We start from the raw sequence: 23,341 nt of genomic DNA, 5'->3' as shown, positions 1-23,341 counted from the left end.
AATCCACCAAAATGCACCTATCACTATTCCAATTCATTGCTAGCTAATATGAATGGATATGCCCTATAACAATTATGATGTGGAGGATATGAAATGAAAATGTGTTTTACAGGATAAATTTTGCGATTTTACATGGAAATTTAAATTGATCGGGTCACCCGATCAAATTAAAATATCTGTGTGTTTTGTCTTTCAATTAAATCCTATTCCAAATCATGGAATGGGGCTGAAACTTTCAAGATATGTTCTTTGTCTGTAACTTTTGGATATCTAATCACTAAATTTATAAGATAAGTGCTTAAATGCCCATTTTTTTAATTTAAAACAAGCATCGCCGAGAGAGGGCGCTATATATCCAAGATTTGAATATTTGAAATTTTCTCAGAGAAGTGCAGTTGGAAAAATATCTAACGGTCTCTACGCTTCAGTAAGACTGTCATATTAGATGATATTCGATTATGAATCACATTATTGACCCTTTACCAAAGCTATACACAGGCTTTAAGCTCATTCCCATTGGTTATTAATCAAAGATTCTGAATATTTACATGTATAATATAATGAGAGTCAGAACGATTGGACCATATTCTAGACCAATGTGTGCATGTAACCATTGTTTATCTTAACTGTGTACCTCCTTTGTATCTACATGTACATTACATTATTAAACAATGAACGTAATTAGAACTGCACACTGTATTATGAAATCAGGACCATATAAAGAAGCACAAATTTTCACTTTTGTCACCAGGTTAATGATAGAAATGGTGTTAAGGACTCTCAGTGTGTATCCCTTGGAGATCAAGGTCAAAAACTGTATCAATATGCTGAGGCCAGAAGTGCCCTCAATGGAACTGTTCTAGATTTTAATCTTCCTGGACAACATTCATCTCTTGTCATCTTTAATAAAGAAATCATCACTGTTGCCTTGGTAATCACTTCATCATCACCATCATCTGCTACTCTCAACAAGGTAATGTCTTTTTTGTCTTCTGATCTTTTTTTTTTTTTTACTTTTGGCTATATCAGAGCTGCCAAGTAGTACTGATTTTCCGTATTTAGTACTGAAAATAGAGAAGAATACTGATGGTTTCATGCAAAATACTGATTTCTTAAGTTTCAGTTTATGTGTTGACCTATGGTATTCCTGTGAAAATACTAATTTCCTCACCAAAATACTCATTTTCAGCCTTGAAAATACTGAAATGTTCTTGTTCAGGTTGGCAGCTCTGATATATAAGAGTAAAACCTGTACCAGGGGTCTGTTGCATAAAACTTTTTACCTGAGAAAACTCAGGTTGTTTTTACCAGAGTTTTTGCCCTGTGTTAAAGTCAAAGGCAGATATCAGACTAACCTTAGTTTTCAGTTTTTACCAGAGATTTCTCAGGTAAAAAGTTTTATGCAACAGACCCATGGTGTATGCGAATGACTTGAAAAAAAGAAAGACCAATTAAAGTTACTTGTGGTATTAATTCTCTGTATTAAAGTGATAGTCCGGGCTGAAAATATTTACATAGAGTAAAATTCACTGAGCAAAATGCTGAAAATTTCATCAAAATTGGATAACAAATAATAAAGTTATTTAAGTTAAATTTCAGCAATATTTTTTGGATATATTTTTCATGAATATTTATTAGGTGGGCTGATGATGTCACATCTCCACTTTCCATTTTTATGTTATTACATAAAATCATATTTTTTTCATTATTTCATACTTGTGTGAATAATTTGTATCTCTTATAAATGAAATAAGTTGCAGCAATAAATATCTAATGCACTAACTCAGTTGTCAATCCAATTTTTCTAGTTCTTGAGGAAAAAAATTGAATAAACCTAATTTCATATAATAAAATACAAAAGAACAAGTGAAGATGTGATATCATCAGCCCACCTAATGAATATTCATGACGACTGTTTTCACAAAATATTGCTAAAATTTAAAATTCAATAACTGTTATTTGTCATCTGATTTTGATGAAATTTTTGGCATTCTGCTCAGTGAATTCTACTCTATTTATTAACCTATAAATACTTTCAGCCCGGATCGTCCCTTTAACTGTCAAGTGAATTTGGCTGCACCTTATATTTGTTGATCCTGCAAATTAGCTTGGTGGTGGATGACCCATCCGTGCACATTCTCAGCACACTGATTTCCACGGGTTAAGCTTAGCCCACTTCGTTTTCACACTACATTTTATCAAAGTGGGCTAGCACGGTAAATACATGTAGTACGGTACTATCTGGCCCTGCAAAAAAGCAGGGTTAGCTGGCTTATTGTGGTGCTAGCACCACAATTGCGGTGCTAAAGCCCCTTTTACACCTTCACGGAAGCAACACGGATCATCCCGGATTGTCAATCCGGGGTCATCCATGTACAGTCCGGGACTAACGTGTACACTCCGGCTACTCATCCGGCGCCATCCTTGATCCCCTACAGAAATTTAAGCGTGCCGCTTGCTAGTAACTAGCATGCGACTAGCAGGGCGCTCGCTTAATAAGCGAGTGCATGCTAGCGAACAGTCCCTGCTCGCTAAAAGATCGCTTAACTATTACTCTGCATGCATATTACACGCTTATTAAGCTAGCCGCATGCTAGTTACTAGCATGCCGCAAGCTTGCGCAAGCTAGTCGCACGCTTCCCGCAAGCTTGGAAATTTCTGTAGGGGATGTACCGGCATGTCCGGAGAAAAATTGAACATGTTCAATTTTTCATCCCGGAGTACACGGACTGATAATCATCCGTGTTCATCCTTGTAGCCTCCTTGTACATCCGTGTAGCTACCGAATGCATCCGGGAGGCTCCTTGTAAGAACCGGGTGATCCTTGTTGATACCGGCTTTATCCGGGGTCAAATGTTTGTATTGTTTGCGTACATGAACAAAGGTCTGTATTCATAACCAAGCATGAGCATGCTCCAGATGCTGCAAAAAGGGACGAAACTTCATTCTAGCCAGTACAGAATGTGAGCAACCGTGAAGGTCCGTGTACATGTAAAGACCCAGTAACATCCGTGATCATCCGGGTATTCCGTGTTGGCTCCGGGAGCATATCAAACAGGATCGCTATTGCTACCTTGCCTATCCTTGTAGACTCCGTACTTTTCCGTACATATCCGTGTTAATAACCAGTTAACTCCGTACTCACCCCGAGAATGCTAGGAAAATACAAATTTGGCACCCCGGATCATCACGGACTGAGATCCGTGATGATCCGTGTTGCATCCGTGAAGGTGTAAAAGGGGCTTTAGAGATGCAATGTGAAACCAAATCAGGCTAAGGAAAAGTGGGGCACAGCATTAGCCTATCACAGAAGTCAAAATTGCATGTTTATCACGCTCTGCATGGCAAAATCATCAGCTGTGCAATAGTCCAAAGTTTAAGCATTTACCCTGCTAAGCAAATAGCATGGGGTAAAAAAAAAGAAGACTGTGTGAAACAAAAAAAAAGATTGTATGGGGTTAAGGAAATGCAGTGTGAAAAGCATATATGAAAAGCACATCAAACTTTGATGAAAGATAATAAGTTACAGTAATTTGATGTTTAGGTCCAATGAATCAGTGATTCTTCAACAAAAAAATGTAATTGTTGGCAAAGTACTTTTTTTAAATAGCAATTGTATCTTTTTTTTTGTGATAATTAGATTCATATACAATCTGACAATAGTGGAAGACGTTATGAGATGGTTGAACTTGATACTAATGGTGACCTCCTAAAAGATGCTTATATCAACAATGAGAGTGAGGAGCTCTATATTCTGACAACAGGAGAGGTATGTTCCATTTCAATTAAAGGACAAGTCCACCCCAACAAAAACTTGATTTGAATAAGAGAAGAATTCAACAAGCATAACACTGAAAATTTCATCAAAATCGGATGTAAAATAAGAAAGTTACGGCATTTTAAAGTTTCGCTTATTTTCAACAAAATAGTTAAATGAACGAGCCAGTTACATCCAAATGAGAGAGTTGATGACATCACTCACTCACTATTTCTTTTGTATTTTATTATATGAAATATGAAATATTTTGATTTTCTCATCATTGTCATGTGAAATGAAGTTTCATTCCTCCCTGAACACGTGGAATTCCATTATTTTAACATTTTGTGCTTCAGGCAAGGAGTTCCTAATCGTCAAATTCGTAAAAATTGAAACATTGTATAATTCAAACAATAAAAAACAAAAGAAATAGTGAGTGAGTGACATCATCGACTCTCTCATTTGGATGTAACTGGCTCGTTCATATAACTATTTGTTGTTGAATAAGCGAAACTTTTAAATGTCATAACTTTCTTATTTTACATCCGATTTTGATAAAATTTTCAGCATTATGCTTGTCTGATTTTTCTCTATTGATTCAAATCAACATTTTTCTGAGGTGGACTTGACCTTTAAATATGGATTATCAATCTTGATTTATTTGTATATCTCATATGCATATCCAGCAGGAGTAGATAATATTTTTTAGGTGCCAACTTTTAATGTGCATAAACAATATGGCCCCTAAAATGGTATTACTTCTAACCCAGCTGGATATGCCAATACTTTTCTATTACTGATTTATATAATACCTGGGCTCCATAACACAAAGGTTAGCGATTAATCGCTAAAATGAAATGGCCTATCATATTCCGGTGCCCAGGTCATTTGTTTGTCCATTTAGTGAGAAGAACTCTTAAAGTTGAGAGAATCTTGCACTATTATTATGACACCAAGAGAATTGATGATGTAAGGGGACTTTAGCCACATGAAAGGGGGTAGACCTGTAGGCTTTAATCAGAAAATAGCCCATATTTTATTTTGTGCAGTAATACAAACATGTCAATCATTGTTACAATTTTGTGAGTCCATGGTCAGCATTCTAAATCGGATTATTTTGAGAATGAGAAACTGTATTTTACACTAAAATAAGATTTAAAAACCTCCCCAGGCCAAGACTGATCTAAATTTCACCCTGAACAGACATTTAGCTCAGCATCAAATTCATTGGGATATGAGTTAACAAAAATTGTTGCAGAGACAGGAGGCTGATTTTTGTTGATTGGTAAAAAGATATGTAGGGAAGGCGGGGTAAGTTGAGCATAGGGGCAAGTTGAGCCACCAGTCCCAGGCCAATAATGAATGAGTCAGACATTGTGGTGGTGTCATGTATTGATGACCCATAGCATAACCCCTAACCCCACCACATTGTTTTCAACTTTGAAACAAAAAGTAGTTTTTTAGAGGGAAAAATATGAATTTCAGCCAAAAAAAGTAAAAAAGAGTGTGAAATAGATAAGTGCATTATAAACACACACTTCTTTAAATATAATAAAGACATGACAACAGCATTATTAGTCCAGGTATGGATCTTCATTCTTGTCATAGTCTTTTATATGATGGATGCATAATAAATGTGTGGATACAAAATTATCGCACTAAGCTCGTACTGGGGTAAGTTGAGCCAAACAGCATGGGGCAAGTTGAGCCATGGTAATTCCTATGGTAATGTATCTTAAAAAAACAAACAGATCATAAAAATCGATTGAAATGCTGGCTGAAAGGAGCAAATTTACATGATTGCTCTTTTCCTTTTAAAGGATGTTAGTATTTATAGAGAATTGGCACGTGAAAAGACTTTAAACAAAAAATTGACATGCTGGTTCTCCCTCATACATTTTGTACATAATTTTTGTGGCTCAACTTACCCCAGAAGGTGGCTCAAACTTACCCCATATATGGGGCAAGTTGAGCCATTTGACATCGTTTTTTTCAAAGGTCACGATGACTTTCAGTGTGGGGATAGAAAGTTATATATAGGTGGAAAATACTTCAGAAGAATTAAATTTCAAGGCAAGGTACTTATTTCCAAAGGTTATTAATCATATCAATTCTAACATGCAAAAAGCAAAAACTGTCACAACTTACCCCGCCTTCCCCTACTGTGTAATCATGTGTCTGCAAGTTAAAAAGAAAATGAAACCTTTAGAACAAGGTAGCTTGTGCAAAAACATAAAAATCAAAGAAACAGATGAACGAAAATTTGGGGAAAATGAATAAATATTAAAGTTATGAGCATTTGAAGTTAAGATTATTATTGCAATGTAGATCTTCCCTTTGGCAATGCAACAAAGATGAGCGATATCACATGTGAACAACTTTCCCATCACTTTTGTATATATTTCACTTAAACTGCCTCTTATCACATTTTTCCATAGATCATGCATGCTTTTTATATGAGGTCATGTTATACACATTTTCAGAGAATACATTATGGATAAAGAGTTTGTATCACCATAAGAAATAGCAAAAAGAGACATTTTGGGGATATTTTTTAGTCCATCAAAGGAAAAGTTATTCACATGTGACATCGCACATCTTTGTCGCATTGCCAGTAGGAGGATCTCCATAGCATTTAATAGTGATCGCAATATTCAAATGCTCATAATTTTCTCATTTGTCTGATATTTCTCAAACTTTCTTTGATCTTATTTGATTTTTCTGTTTCCACACAAGCCCACTTGTTCCAAAGATTTAATTCCCCTTAAAAAAAAAACTTGTGGCACAGTGTATTCTTAAACATTGTGCAGACAAACTCCTGGCTTCATCATTGTGAATCTGTCATTGCAACTTAAAAAAATCTATAGACTTATATACTACTGTATATATTGCATGTTTCTTGAAAGTGGATAGATTTGTCTCTTCATATCAATGAATGAATGCTGTAGTGAATGAGCTGTCCCACCATTTCTAAAGGAGGTATTTGTTGTAGATGAACGTTCCAGAGATACTGTCCGAAGATATGTTTCAAAGTTCTATAGATGTACATGTAGATGTTTTCATAGATGACAGCTGCTGTCATAAAGACATTTGCAGATGCACCTGAATGGAAATGAAATTAATTTTAGATTGACTAGAAACAACTGAATTTAAAGTATGCAATGACACTGCACCAATCCAATTGATTTTCCAGGATGAGATTCCGTATGTGATACAAATATATATAAAATGTGCCTCAAATGTGTGCATCATACTTCCCACCCAACATTTTTTAAACGGTCTAGAGAATTGAAAAGCACAAAATACGCAAACTTCTGAAAAGAAACTTTATATATGAAAATTTTCTCCACTATGCCTTATATGTGTTTTAAATCCTTTGCCATTTAAATGTCCCTTAAATCTTTTTTTAAATAGAAAAATGATGAAAAATTATCAAAAACACAATTTCGAAGTCTTTATATCCTCAAAACAATAAAATATGGTCAAAATAGTCATGAGTGACTTTGTCGTTTTCCCAACTTTTCCCATAGAAAACACGTTCGGTAATACGATACCTTTTCAAGTGACAAAAATATTTCACTTGCGAAGAGGGGTTTGATTGGAAGCTGATGTCATAAAAATGAAAAACAATTTCGGCAAAATTTCTGCATATTTATATTTTGTAGGTATTTGTGTATTTATGGTGAAAGTTTGGTGAATTTTATTGGAATAATGTGTTTGATATGATCAAATTCATGAAAAGTGTAATACAATCCACTACCATACAATGTAACATTACAAATTTTGCATGAATGAATCTGTCATGATTAGATATTCATACCTTCAACAGCTCTTATGAAAATGTGTATTACCATCAAGCTGATGTTGTCAATATGTAGATGATACAAAACAATATTTTTTTTTCTATTGAGATGGCTGATTTTTCATATCTTTTCTGGTTAAAGGTTATGAAACTAGCTGTTGTCAACTGCAGCCAGTATGAGACCTGTGGTGAATGCCTTGGCCCATCCAATGATGAAGGAGACCCTTTCTGTGGATGGTGCATCTTTGAGACAAAGTAAGCATCCTTAAGTATCGTCCTTGTGAAAATAAAACCACTTTGTTAATGAGAAAAAGTTATGCTGAAACCTGTCATACTGTATATGTATAACTTTGCTATTACTTTAAAAAGGCACCCGATGTTATATAAAAAGTAATGTTTGAAGAAAAAAAAATTCTTTCCAGCACCATTTTATACCAGTTTTATGTGGCAAGTATTTACACTGAAATGAATGAGAATAATTTTTGTGAAAGTATGAAAATAGACACTGCAGAAAATATTCACTGAGCTCCACTGCAAATGCAGCTTTCAAAAAGTCATTATTTTGTGTTAACTAAAATCACCCAAGCTTTTTAAAATGATACAACGAAGTCTGCTCATCAGAGCATGAATTTTCACTGCACAAAATTGGAATTTAATAATGCAGAAATTGATTCTATTATGATTGATTGTGTTCACATATAGAAAAGTAATCAATTATTTTGTAAATGTAATATTTTTCCGACTCATTGTTAAGTACTGAATGTGTGCAGTGCTCTTTGCTAATGTAGGCCTACAAGGAGTGCAGTCTCTGGTTCTCATCACTGTTGTAGATAATGAGCATCATGAATTGTCAGAGCAACAGCCTCCTGTTTTATCACTTAAAACATCCCGGAAAAAGAATAGACCAGTTCGTAGTTACTTCATGGACAATTTTGGTCAAATGACCTTTCATTTCTTTCATTATGATAGGCAGATTTCAAAGCAAGATATTACGTAAGCTTGCCTTACATAGCAGGATGAATAAATTTAATAGACCAGGTGACTAGAATAGCACACCAATGAACACTTTATGAAGGTATTTGGTGCATTCCTATTTTGAAAGGATATCATAGCATGTTGCACAATGTACTTGGCAAACTGTGAAATACCAGTCGTTCGTGGATGCATTGTTGTTTTTTGTGGATGTAAATGAAAACCACTATTCAAAAGAATATATGAATAATCAAGACATCAAACTTGGTGCTTATCTGATTAGATTTTAAACCACCATGTCACTTTAGTACAAATGACCTTCCTCTGATCATGCGCAGAAAGGAACTACGAACTGGCTTATTCATAAAGTATCATTTTTTGTCTCGACGCATCGCAGAGCGAGTATAGGCACTGCTTTTCCGACGTCAGCAGTGATGGCAGCGTCGTCAACATTGAAATCTTAACCAAACGATTAAGTTTTTGAAATGTCATCATAACCTAGAAAGTATATGGACCTAGTTCATGAAACTTTAGTTCATTAAACATAAGGGTAATCAAGTATTATTGAAGACCCTGCTTGAGTTTCAGGTCACATGACCAAGGTTAAATGTCATTTATAGTCGATGAACGTAGATAATGTTGGGGGAATCAATATGAAATCTATAATTTTTATGAAATGTCAGAACTTTGAAAGTAAATAGATCTAGTTCATGAAACTTGGACATAGGAGTAATCAACTATCAGTGAACATCCTGCGTGAGTTTCAGGTCCCATGACCAAGATCAAAGGTCATTTAAGGTCGATGAACTTTGGCCATATAAATTGCCATCATAACTTTGAAAGTTTAAGGATAATTTATGAAATGTGGACATAGGGATAATCAAGTATCACTGATCATCTTGCACAAATCTTAGGTCACATGATCAAGGTCAAATTATTCTATAGTCTTTTTCAAAGTCAATCAGCACTGCTGCTATATTGAATCATGTAATGCAAGCGAGACTGCCAGACGTGCTTCACTTGTTTAAAAACCAAATTAACAAGTACATGATCAAGAAAGATTGATGTGGTGTCATTCCAAGGAGTTTGCAGTGTGTAATTAATCCTTCTCACAGGGTTTCGCTTGAGTGCTAAGTGCTTCATTTTAATTATATCATAATGACATTATATTTTGAATATCCTGGCTTGTCATGCTTCAATGGAATCTTAATTCGAATGAAAGTATTTAGCCTGATTATTGTGAAATGGAATGAGAAAAAAAATTGTACAGTTCAAATTATGTTCTGGAGGTCTCCTGGTCATGATTTTTAGCATGATGGAGCAAAACACTTGTGGTTTGTCATCCAATTTGGGCTTGATTTGTGATGATTCGAGATATATAGGCCAAGCTCATTTCATCCCTCCCCACTAATAATAACGAATATAATAGAAATAGATATAAAAAATATGAAAAGCTTTTCATTCATATATATGTTGAAGGGATTTAAAGTTGAAGTGAATTGCCTGTTGTGAATAAGCCATACACTATTAAAGTAGAAATAGACTGAAAATCTATTTTTATTGAAAGAAAAAGGACCTGAGTTGGATATACAGCAGAAATGGAGGACAAAAATAAAACTAGAATTTTAATTCGTCATGAGGACGAATTAGGTGATCTGTCTCTGATTCTCTTGATCATGAATATGATCACCATGTTAATTCAGATCAATATGATAATCATGATGAAAACCAAAATATGTTGATAGCTCTTGCAATTCGGGAAATGAGGTGAAGCGGGGGTTGGTTATAATTATGATGAAATGGTAATAAGCCAATCTCAACTTACCGACAGACAATCATCCAATATATCAGAAGTGTTTCAATTATTGTATGATCCCAATATTTGACACAATATACGCAAAATCGCACAGATATTATTACAAACCTAATTTGGCTAGCACAAACCGTATCTTGGATTTTTCTCTAGGTGAAATGACAGAGAAAAGGGGTAGTACGGACTTGAAAATGAGATGACGTAGAAAACACAATGTATGAAGTTTGCTTCAGGTGAGATGATACCAGCCCACAGAAGTACATGTAGTAATTTGAAGACGTTCTCAAAACATGTGCCTCTTAGAGTAGAAAACTTTGATAAGTGTGTCAGAAAGGAAAGTTGCAGTTGCAACCGTCTTGTGATGATGTAAAAAAAACAAAGAGATAGGGCAGAGAGGGAGAAAGAGAGGTAGAGAGAGAGCTAGTACCAAATAAGAGACTTTATATATAGTGAGTCACAGGTCAAAGGTGAGTGTGCTGTGTAAGATCAAATACTGACATATTGCCAAGGACTCTTTACACATAAGCAAATTAAGAGGATCTCTAATCCAATTTTGCAAGTGAAATTAAGGCATAACGCTGGCATCTGATCGGCAAATAAAGACAACTTCGCGATAGCTTACAATCTCAGCTACAACATACTCCAAGCTCAGAGAAAACCAACAAATAGAAATGGAGATATGGCTCGCGAAATAGAGGAATGTAAAATCCAGTTTTGAGAAAAAGTCATTTCCCATAGAGATTGCACACAAAATGAGCGAAAATGACATGCCTCTATAACTTGCCATTTTTCAGGATGATTCGATTCTTAAAATGTAAATATACCCATCTCAATAGAAAGAGTATGTCCTCAGCTACAACGTAGAAAAAAACTGAGCAAAAATTGACCAATATTAACAGAGTTAGAGTCAAATTTGCATAATTATGATGACGTCATAAGTAGCAAAATGGGAATTTTGAGTTCCGACGCCATTTTGATGACGTCACGATAAAATTTCGGGTCAAATGTGACATGAAATCACATCTCCCATCCATACTCTATTCGAATATGAAAAAAAAAATGGGGTCAATGGACTATCTTAAGAGCTATAATGAATTTTGTATAGGCATGTTTTTGCACATATATTGTCTATGGTTAGTGCGCGCGCTCGTGCTGTAAACTTTGATGGAGGCTAATTCCTTTATTACTTGTCGTAGAAGGTTGATCAAGGTATCAAATTGTTCAGAATTATATTATCGGTGCATTGATATGAAAAAAATGGCGATCTTATGTTTTATAGTGCCGCTACGCGCGGGAACGCGCGCGTAACTGTGCGCGCGCGCAAATTTTTGAAATGCTTAAAATCACCTGAAACATACTCTACTTTGGTCAAAAAGCGATTTTGAGCATTTTAAAATTTTGACGCGCGCGTACGCGCACGTCGTGACCTTTACATGACCTTTGATGACATGGACAGTTGACCCTTGACCTGAAGTTAATGTGATGTAAATATGGTTAATTCTTGATAATTGATAATGAAGATATGATTGATAATGTGATTTTACAAAATGGCGTCTAGATGACGTCATGATGACCTTTTGACCTTGAACTTGCTTTATACACATCACATGATAAGTCCCCATATCTGATGATATTTTGAAGATAATTGATGATGTAGATTTGGAGATTTTGTGCTAACAAGAAAAGGGCGGAAAAATAAAAATAAATAAAGAAATAAAGAAAAAAGAAAATTCGTACGAAATTAATAGTTGATCTGTCGATTGACAGATCACCTAAAAAAGTGTTACGTGGAAACACACATAAAATAGGAAAGGGTAGAAGAGATAGATTTGTTCCTTGATGCTTTTAATAGCACCAATATGGCGGCTCAGCTACAGCTGGGGTAATAATATGATATCAAGTGCATTTGAGTACATGCACATAAATGATAATGATGACGGTCTATTTACCCAGGGAAACCACTTGAGCTCTGAAAACTGTTCTCCCAGCAGGCCCTTCTATTATTATTACCACAGATTTAGTTTGGCTTCAAGCATTCAAGGAATTTATTCCGGTACCCATTCACTTCACCTGGGTTGAGTGCTGTGCAGCTTAATGTGGATAAATTTCTTGCTAAAGAAAACACACCATGGCTAGGAATCGAACCCGCATCCCTCAGATTGACAGACGAGGGTCATAATCGCTAGAACTCAACGCCCCCCAATGGACATACTATTGTTATTTTCATAAGCCCAATTCACCTTTTTTTTTGAGATTTGTTAGCAATGCTATGAATTTCCGAAACACTAAACAAAAAGAATCCATCAAGCCTCTTTAAAGTCATGCTTATGGACCAAAATAGTGTTATTGAAGCATTGTCTAATGTACTTTCTAGGAGAATTGGTGAGCTGTCATAAAGGTTTTTGAAAAATATACAATAGATTCTCAGAATAATGAAATCAAATTGTGGAGATGAGATTTGATTAAATATATAGATGCATTGTATGAGCAAAAGTAGAGTGTTGAAAACTGATGTTGGTGTGGAAATACTTGCACCAGCCAAAATGCAAACTTGAAATGGGGATGATGAATGTTAATTCAGCTACATTTGATTGATGGTCATTCTTGTAAGCTAGGATATTTGGATTTGAAGGTTGGACACCGTTCTCAGTACCTTCCTAAAACTAGTTTCTTGGAAACTAGTTTAACGTGTAGTGAGAATGGCCGAAGCGATCTTGGAAGCGATCTTCCAAACCAGTTCAGAAAACCACCTCGGAATGTAGTTTTCAAGATCACTTTGCCGTGTTAAACTGGCTTTAGCATAATACCTTGGTCACATTTGATCTACGGCGGCCGTACGGCGAGTCGACAACAGCCGTTTTATTAATTTCAATTCAAACCACCTTATGTAGTTGATACAAATAATGTTGAAACGGCTGTTTCCGACTCGCCGTACGGCCGCCGTAGAGCAAATGTGACCATGGTATAAGTGAGGACACAACCATTCTTCAGGAAGCGATCTTCGCACATTTTGAGCGCGCTACTCCACACGACAGGTCTAGAATGCCTACTCTGCGGTTTTGAATTTTGTGCGAAACGTCTCACCCCACTGAGAGTATTTCCATAGCAACAAGATCGCTTTACGTGAAGATATTTTGAAAATCAATTTTGTGTGATCAAGTGGGAACGTTAGCAAAGAGGTCTTCCAAACTGGTTTTCTGAATCGGTTTCCAGTAAACTAGTTTTTAAAAATGTAATGAGAATGTAATGATAACGAGAGGCAATAATTAATGGTCTTAACACTAACTCCAACACCATTACTGTACTAGATGTCACCCATGATTGTGTATTTTATGTTTGCAATGCAGGTGCAGTAGAGCCAGTGAATGTGGTGACGCTACAAATCGACTTCAGTATAATGAGGACTGCATCGCCATCAACAATTTAAGTTCAGAATACCAGGAAATAGGTGACAATCCTCAGATGGTAAGTGACCCCCACCCCTTTACAACAACTAACTTGAGCCAAGGCACAAATGAATATTACTCTGAGTAAACATGCTATATTGTTTTTTAAAATGATGATGACGCTGATGATAATTATAAAAAAAGTTTATGTAGCGCTGAGCTGTACATGTCAGTGTTTATGGCATTTCAACTAAATACAATGTACATTGAATTAGGAATAAAATAAAAAAAGTACCAGAAATTCTCCTGAACATGCTCAAATTATCAATGAGAAAGTGAAAATGTGTTTTCAGTTTCTGTTGATGAAAGTTTGGGTAATTGGACAATGATTGAAGAGCTTTAATCTTATAACATGAATCCTCATCCATGTTTTATTGTTGATTGTGTGTGTGGGATGATATTTCAAGATAAAGCTGCACAAACATCATATTTACTTGAGAGAGATATGAAACAAACTCTACGATATGAGATTACAATCAGCAATAGGGCTATCAAGCTTATTGAAAGAAGAAGAAACACAATTAGTAGTATCATTTCAGGTTTCAGGTTAGATAATTGAGATATTTTGGATTTGTGTAGATACCATGACTTCTTTAATGTGAAGATGCAAGCATACATCGAGTCTTTAACAAATCATCCAGAACTGTGCAGTATTATGCTTTTATAAATACTGATTTGAGCAAAATAGCCTATGCACTGTTAGGCCCATGATTTTATACAGATATTGCCTACCTAGAGTTTGAATATAACATTTCCTCTCCCCGACGGAGTTATATTTTTCCCAAGGGATTATATTTTGCCCGAAGCGCGCAGCGCTGAGGGAAAATATTATCCCGAGGGAAAAATATAGCTTCGGAGGGGAGTTGAAATGTTATTTATTAAAACGATAGACCAGGCAATATCTGTTATATTATATAGTCTATGTGGATTCGCCATCAGAAATTGCATTCATCATCTGGCTCAAACCCGAAATTCTTGCTACAGCTCTGATCCATCTACGTCATAATAGATTTTTTTTTGGAAAATACATTAAGCGCGTTCTTCATGCAATCGACGCGTTAACATTAGCGCGTACATCATATAAACTACCTTGGTACGCAACTTGTATGCAGCGAGTGACGTCACCTTAGTGAATATAACGCCGCAATTGAAAATACAACGCAGTATATTCCCTAAAGTGACGTCAAAACCTAGAATATAACAAATGCGATCCTCGCAGCTATGGTCACGTGATGGCGTATTGACCTATCACTGATTCGAATCTACATAACCTATGTAATATAATAAAATAACATAGTTTGTATCAAGTAAGTTTTTCACTTCTCATGGTGCAAACAAAGAACCTGGGGCCCGTTTCATATAGGACTTGCAACTGTTGTAACTTTGCCATTATGGCAACTACCATGGTAACAGGGCTCAGCAGCCAATCAGAATCAAGGTTGTCATGGTAGTTGCCATAATGGCAAAGTTACAACAGTAGTAGCTCTTTATGAAACAGGCTCCTGGTTGTACCTAGTCTGTAAGTTTGTTAATATGGACACCTGGGTCATGCACCATCACAATGAGGACCTTTCTATTTTCATCACCTTGACCATGTGTGGTAATACCTCGGTCACATTTGCTTTTTGGCCGCCGGATGGGGAGTCTAAATCAGCCATTTTAACATTTTTTTGTGCCAGCTGCATTTAGGTGGTTTGAATAAAATTGCATACAATGGCTGTTTTCGACTCGCCGTACAGCTGCTGTAGAGCAAATGTGACTGAGGTATAAATATCAGATGTCTGGTCATAGGATTTTGATAGTGTATTGATGGGATTTGAACCCTTTACTTTGTGGTTAGCAGTCGTGATACTCATTCACTTTCTGGACTGTGTATTATATTTTCTAGGTCAGCTTCGATGTCTCTCAACTGCCGATTCCAGTCTCTGATTCTGAATACACTTGTCGGTTTGATGGAATTGAAACTGACACAGATGTTAATGGCATGAGTATTAACTGCTCGACCCCCGCAGTAGGTGATAGGCCTGAAATACAAAATGGTGAAAGTAAGTACATCTTTCAATTCTTTATTCTTGAATTATTTTTTTTCTCATTCCACAATAAAAGACATTCATCTTGAGAAAATAAGTACATAATGACAATAATAACATTCACTGTTATACAAAGTAATAGAATAATGTGAACTATGAGGAACCTATTAAAAAGCATGGCTCATGATCATATGTTCCCATGCATATATATTCTTATTTGATTTCAATAGCTTTTATTCTTCAAATTAGCAGCATTGGAATTTTTGTTTCACCAATGAACCATTCTTCCTAATAAAGTTCATTCATGTTAATTTAAGTGATATTGATGGAAAACGGTTATTTTTTATGTTCTCATTCTTTCTGAAAAATTCATAAATTTGGCAATTCTTTTTCTTTAAACTTTTTTAGCATTTCAAGAAAAAGTATTGATGCGATTGTCTCAGGCATATTGTGTGTATGATTATGGCTTATAGAGCCCAATCACAATGTGTGGTCACTATAAAACCATCTAAATATTCAAAATTGGAATGTCTTTGAATGAGTTCAATCATTCCTCTTCATTCTCAAGCTTCTCTCTCTCTTATTTTACTCCTCCTCTGGCTCTCTTCGTAGACTGTAACTTTATAATGTGCTTTCATTTTACTGTATACACCATATAATATTTTGCTTCCATATATTTGAATGACATTGCTTCAAAACGGGGAATTTACAATCCATTATTTTGCCGTGAATTTTTATGTATAGTATTTGCATTTTCGTGCTCTGTAAGCATGAAATTCATCAAGCAGGAACTCACTACAAACTATTCAGCATATACAAAATATGATATAATTGATATATATATATATATATATACATATACATCTTCTTAAAGGACAAGTCCACTCCAACAAACACTTGATTTGAATAAAAGGAGAAAAATTCAACAAGCATAATACTGAAAATTTCATCAAAATCGGATGTAAAATAAGAAAGTTATGACATTTTAAAGTTTCACTTCATTTCACAAAACAGTTATGTGCATATCTCGATCAGTATTCAAATGAGGGAACTGATGACATCACTCACTATTTCTTTTGTAATTTATTATATAAGATATTTTAATTTTCTCGTCATTGTCATGTGAAATTAAGTTTCATTCCTCCCTAAACACGTGGAATTCCATTATTTTAACATTTTGTGCTTCAGGCAAGGAGGTTCTAATCATCAAATTCGTAAAAAAATTCAAACAATAAAAAAACAAAAGAAATAGTGAGTGAGTGGCATCATCGAATCTGTCATTTGGATGTAACTGGCTCGTTCATATAACTGTTTTGTTAAAAATAAGCGAAACTTTGAAATCTCATAACTTTCTTATTTTACATCCGATTTTGATGAATTTTTTCAGCATTGTGCTTGTCTAATTTTTCTCTATTGATTCAAATCAACATTTCTCTGAGGTGGACTTGTCCTTTACGTGCAACATATTGAATTATCCACAGTTATTTCACATAAAACAAGGTTTTGTTGTATCAATATCAATTTATTCCATTATTCATTATGTTTTGTTAATATAAAAATATTTACTTTGTATACTTTATTTATTTCAATACAATCACGTACCATTCCATTACAACGAAGGTGCGGACGATAGGAAACTTTTTTCAAAAAATTGAGTAATAAATCTCAAGGACCAGAATAGTCCTGACTATTTGAGTGCTGCAATCGATGGTCCCTGTCTGAACTATACACGTACTTGATATCATCTTATCATTAAATGAACTAGATTCTCGAATAGTGCACATTATCAGGTTAAAGATTACTTGTTTTCTGTGTTCTGTGACACTGCACACTGTGTGTGAGCGAACAGCTTACCAAGATAATAATCCAGACGTGCTCCTCATAACACTTGATATTATATATATCATTTGCAAAAGTTTGAGACCACCAGAGTGTTGTGTATAATAATTGAAATAAACTGTTTAAAAAATTCATTAAAAATTGACCTAATATAATTTGTTGGAGTTGATTCTCTGTTTGATAAGATTGGTTAAAGGGGATTTAGTTTATAGAAATTGTCAAACCTTTTGTTTTCAAAAGTATTTTTACTTTAAAATATTTTTTAGAGAGACAAAAGGGGCCTAAGCTTTCGATCCTAGCAGAATCTTCGTCGGAGGCAAAATGACAAACATATAAAGTGAAAATATTTTTAAAACTAATTTACCTTTAACCATTCAAATTAATCACAGAGGCCCGTATTCTGAAGTCCGTTTTAACTAAGACCATGGTCTAACTCTGTGCAAAAATTATGAGAAGCCAAAAGTGTCAAATTTTTGTCTCACCTGCATAGCAGAGTGAGACTATAGGCGCCGCTTTTCAGACGGCGACGGCGGCGGCATCAACATCAAATCTTAACCTAAGGTTAAGTTTTTGAAATGACATCATAACTTAGAAAGTATATGGACCTAGTTCATGAAACTTGGCCATAAGGTTAATCAAGTATTACTGAACATCCTGCCTGAGTTTCATGTCACATGACCAAGGTCAAAGGTCATTTTGGGTCAATGAACTTAGACCATGTTGGGGGAATCAACATCAAAATCTTAACCTAAGGTTAAGTTTTTGAAATGTCATCATAACTTAGAAAATATATGGACCTAGTTCATGAAACTTGGACATAAGGTTAATCAAGTATCACTAGACATCCTGCCTGAGTTTCACATCACATGACTAAGGTCAAAGGTCATTTAGGGTCAATGAACTTTAGCCAAATTGGGGGTATCTGTTGAATTACCATCGTAACTTTGAAAGTATATTGGTCTAGTTCATAAAACTTGGACATAAGAGTAATCAAGTATCACTGAACATCCTGTGCGCATTTTAGGTCACATGACCAAGGTCAAAGGTCAATGAACTTTGGCCGAATGGGGGTATCTGTTGAATTACCATCATAACATTGAAAGTTTATTGATCTGATCATCTGACTCATGAAACTTGGACATAAGAGTAATCAAGTATCACTGAATATCCTGTGCGAGTTTCAGGTCACATGATCAAGGTCAAGTGTCATGTAAGGTTAATGAACTTTGGCCAGATTGGGGGTATTTGTTGAATTACCATCATATCTCTTTAAGTGTATTGGTATATTTCATAAGACATGGAAATAAGAGTAACCAAGTATCACTGATCTTGTGCGAGTTATAGTAGTTTTCAAAGTCAGCACTGCTGCTATATTGAATTGTGTGATGCAGGTGAGACCGCCAGAGTCATTCCACTTGTTTCTTAAGTTGTATGTTTCTTATGTTTACTGTGCTCTTTCCTGATTCATCGATGATACAGACAATCATGTATTTATACTTCCTACACAATTATGAATTATTTGAGAGCCAAATGAGGTGAAATATTATATCTCTACTGTTAGTGATTTATATAACAATTGGCTATCCACACTTAAACCGGAGTTTAAGTTAAAACCCGACTTCAGAATACGGGCCAAAATCAACACAGGCCAGTTTCAATGAAACAATTGCAGTATATTTCAATTATATGCATGTGCTATACACACAAATATTCAGGTGGTGCTAAACTTTTGCAAATGATGGTAGTGTGGACTATTTCAGAAATAATGAATGCAATTTTCATCACTGGGTCCGAATTATTTTGATATGGACTATTTGAGGGTGAATATTTGAAAGCATTTTATTGAAAGGTGTTCAAGACTACAAGGAAATAACAGGTCTATTAGCGTTAATGATAAGCACTAAAGTATATGTCTAATTTACTGTTAACATTTCTGTTTAGTTGATAGGGGATAATTGATTCCTACATGTAGTTTTGAAATAAAGACATGAATATCTGAAATCATAAACACTCATGATGTTTCAAGTTATAGTGCATTAAATATGTTCAAGATATTATATTACATGGAAACAATAACAAAATATGAATGTACATGTACTTCACATAGATAGATTGTATTCATCAGAGAGGTTCCACTTTTCTCTTGATAAAATGTAGTTTCACTTTTACACATTTCTAAAAGTGTTGTGATATCTCTTTTATTGAACACTTGGTATCAAAAGGTGTTTTTATAATCTTACATGAAAGCATTTAGTTTGTACTCTGTTTTATGGTATTCTAATTTGTATGAGTGTTGAAGAGTAATGGTGGCTGTTTAGTACTGAGTTATTTTATGGTAATGATAATATTGATAATGATAACTCTGTAATATGTTATTGAAAAAAAAATAATTGAAGGGAAGGGGGCTTTTTTTGCAAGAAAGTTTCACTTGTCTGTATTTTACTGATGTCATTTCAACAGAAACATGTTCTTTGATAAATTTAGATTTTTTTTTTTTTTTTTGCATCCTAAACAAAAGTAAGTGGTGGAAAATTTTCCCGACACCGCCCGATTTGTAATAAGAATTTTCAGCTGTTGCCAAATAAAAAAAAATGATCAAAACCCTGACTGCATCATCATGTCCAGCGTGTGGACCAGGGGCGTTGGAAGCCATCTTGGAATGGGGGAGGTGGGAGGGGGGGACATCACGGCGCCCACATTTCAGGGGGAGGGGGCCCTGTGACAAATCAGTCCAATATACAGTAGTACATGCGTTTTCATATTCAAATAAAAGTCCTATGAGAACTCTGAATCCTTCATTATCCTTTCAATCAACAGAAATATTCAACAAAAAAACATAGACTATTTCCACTCTAGGAGTGTACTGATGCCATCCTCCCAATTTGGAATCAGTCATAATATTTTAGGAACTTTGGCTTTGATTTTCCCTGAATCCTCCCTTCATGAGGAATCCTCTATGCTCATTGTATAATTGCCATTCAGCCTGAAAGGTACTCATTATTTGATTAAGATTCACTGGTATATTTGTACTATTGTTATATCTGTGACATAGTTCAGGGCTTCTCCCTCTTCATCTGATTTATAAATCATCAGTTCCTCTTTCAAAAAGTTGTACAGGTTTTCGACTTTTCTTCCTTATCCATGCGTGTACATGGAGGTGAAATACATGAAAGAATGTGATATTCTCAAAAGCCAATGAATTGACTAGTAATAGTAATTTTGGTGTATTTTGTTGTTTGGTGTATTTTGTTGTTTGGTGTGTATTGTTTGATACATGTACATATTGGTTGACAAATTGTCAAATGTATTTCAAAAGCTAGACTATGGTACTGTCTCACAATTGGGGTCAAAGTACAGAATGAATATGAGTAGACATTGTACTATTGTGGGTGTAATTAGGGTCAAAATACAATCTATGTTAATAGGATAAATTATGTGAAGACGTTATTATGTTATATTTCAGTTTAATACATGTATATCCTGTTCTTTTAACAGGAAACACAAAAAAAACGAGATCATATATACAGTTTGATTAATTGCAAGACTGGAGCAAATGGGCTCTCTTTACATGCTTTTCACAAATAGTAATCTTTCTAGATTAGGTTGACAGGCATACTTATATTTTCAATTAATGTTCATATCTCTTTTTTACTCTACAGCGCATATCAAAAAAAAGTTTACACTTTGAAAAAATCCTGTAAAACTATACATTTGTAATATCCTGAAGATTGTTCCACATTTTATGATTGGTACAGGTCCATTAAAGCAAATGACGATATAACTGTCGAAAAATATTTCCGCTTGAGTGAGCACCACTTACTTTTGAAAAGTTAGTGAAAAATGATTTGCGCAGAAATTTGAAATAGTTATGCGAATAAAAGTATACCTTAATCATGAAGAACACATGGAATTTAGCTGGTAAAATTGATTTGAAGATATCTTCTACATTGTTTGACTTGTTTCCTTGCCCAAAACACTTCGAAGGGTGTATTTCACCCCACCCCACTCCCCTACACACAGAGGCCATCGTGACGATATTTGCTTTACACTGAGCTGTGTTTTGCATGGAATGGCTTAAGCTTGATTTTCATTTTGTTAATCATTGCTAAGCATGGGAAAAGTGCGGAGAAACAAGTATTAAATGAAGAATGAAATGTAAACAAACTTTCAATGATAAAAACTTAGTGAAAAAATGCTGGAGATGTCTGATATAAACTTTTGTTCAGATTCAGTTATGTCCTCAGATCCAGCTGGCAAAAATAAGGTAAAGGTTGTGCTTATTAAGTGTTGAAATTTCAATTTGGGTGGCAAAATTGTTACAAAATGCTTGAATTTATCCGTTTTATTCCAATTGACTAAAAGTGCAAGGGAAATGTATGATGAATCTTTCGTAGTGTAAGTTTGATTTCGTCCTTTCCCCTTGACACAGCATGAAAACGAGCATTTCTGCGCAAACAGATTTCTGCGAGCTTTACAGAAATGGACAGTGCTCACTCAAGTGTAACATTCTGTCAAAACTTTTACTTTCATTGGATAGATGAGACCCAAACCCAAGATTATATGTGAAAAAATTACCCGCATGTAGTATATTTTTTAATTCCCAGGGCTTTTTCAAAGTGTAAACTTTTTTTTGATACGCACTGTATAGCTCTACTCTTACTCTATTCTTATGATACCAGTTGAACTTGTACATAGATATCACACCATGGTGACTATTAAAACCAGTTTGGTCTAATCGTTTAGCACAATCGTCATTTAATCTATGATAGGCCTATATTACAGTATCTTTGAATTACCATTATTATTATTATATAACAAGTTTGAGCATTTGGTACTCTCAGCTACCAATTTTTAGCATTTAGGTTTTTTACTCTGTTGGAAGTATATAAAGATGACACATTTTGCCAGCTGGTAATGAATTCATGTAAGAAAATAAAACAAATAATGTACAGATTTAGATTTAGGTTTTTATGTTTGTTGCAATGGATCTCAGGTATGCAGCAAACGTTACCTTTTGCAACATTATAGATACCAGTGTTTTTTCTCCATTGTCTCTGTAACCATGGACCTACCACATGATGTAACACATACTTACTGGTTCATTATGTGTGTAGTGTTATACACTGTATAGATATTATTTGTCTGAAGTTCAGAACTTGTAGCAGAAAGACATTGGACACTTATGAAGTTATCAAAGTCCATGTACAATGCACGTGGAACAAAAATGTTTAAAAAAATTTAATCTCTGAAAATATCATTTCCTTGAGTCCCAACAGGAAAATGTCACTTCTTGTCATGTTTAAAGTTCAAGTCTACCTTTATAGCATCAAGCTCATTGAATGGAGAACATCAAACAAGTACACCATCAGAATCTATCAAAACAAATATCATAAATGATAAATATATAGGCTTCATTGAACAGTGATTTGCATAATGTGGTGGGTATGCAGATGAGAGAGCCAATGATTTAACACACTTGTTATCTTTTTTTTGTATTTTATTGTTAAGGCCCAATTTTCCAATATCCTAAAAAGCAAGATCTTGGTTCTTCTGTTTCTGTTTCTGTATATGGTGACTCCCATGGGAACTCGACAGGACAGTTTTGGTTTTGGTAAATGCCAAGCTGGAATTACCTAGGAAACATTTTACATCTAGGTTAATCAGTCATAGTGACTGACCTTG

The 23,341-nt window shown here is 34.9% G+C and overlaps 1 protein-coding gene across 1 annotated transcript in view; it reads left to right on the top strand.

Moving 5' to 3' along the window:
• Positions 1–23,341, top strand: part of LOC121411363 (plexin-A4-like) — a 53,479-nt gene that overhangs the window by 15,096 nt on the left and 15,042 nt on the right. Inside the window, exons 3-7 of the mRNA XM_041604039.1 lie at positions 752–973; positions 3,641–3,769; positions 7,702–7,814; positions 13,692–13,809; positions 15,679–15,835. Coding sequence (XP_041459973.1) covers positions 752–973; positions 3,641–3,769; positions 7,702–7,814; positions 13,692–13,809; positions 15,679–15,835 — 739 coding nt within the window. The remainder of the gene's footprint in view (positions 1–751; positions 974–3,640; positions 3,770–7,701; positions 7,815–13,691; positions 13,810–15,678; positions 15,836–23,341) is intronic.

The sequence above is a fragment of the Lytechinus variegatus genome, chromosome 3 (assembly GCF_018143015.1).
Source record: "Lytechinus variegatus isolate NC3 chromosome 3, Lvar_3.0, whole genome shotgun sequence".
NCBI classification, from domain to species: Eukaryota; Metazoa; Echinodermata; class Echinoidea; order Temnopleuroida; family Toxopneustidae; genus Lytechinus; species Lytechinus variegatus.
Note: the sequence above shows the minus strand (reverse complement) of the source record. Positions and strands in the feature narration are given on the sequence as shown.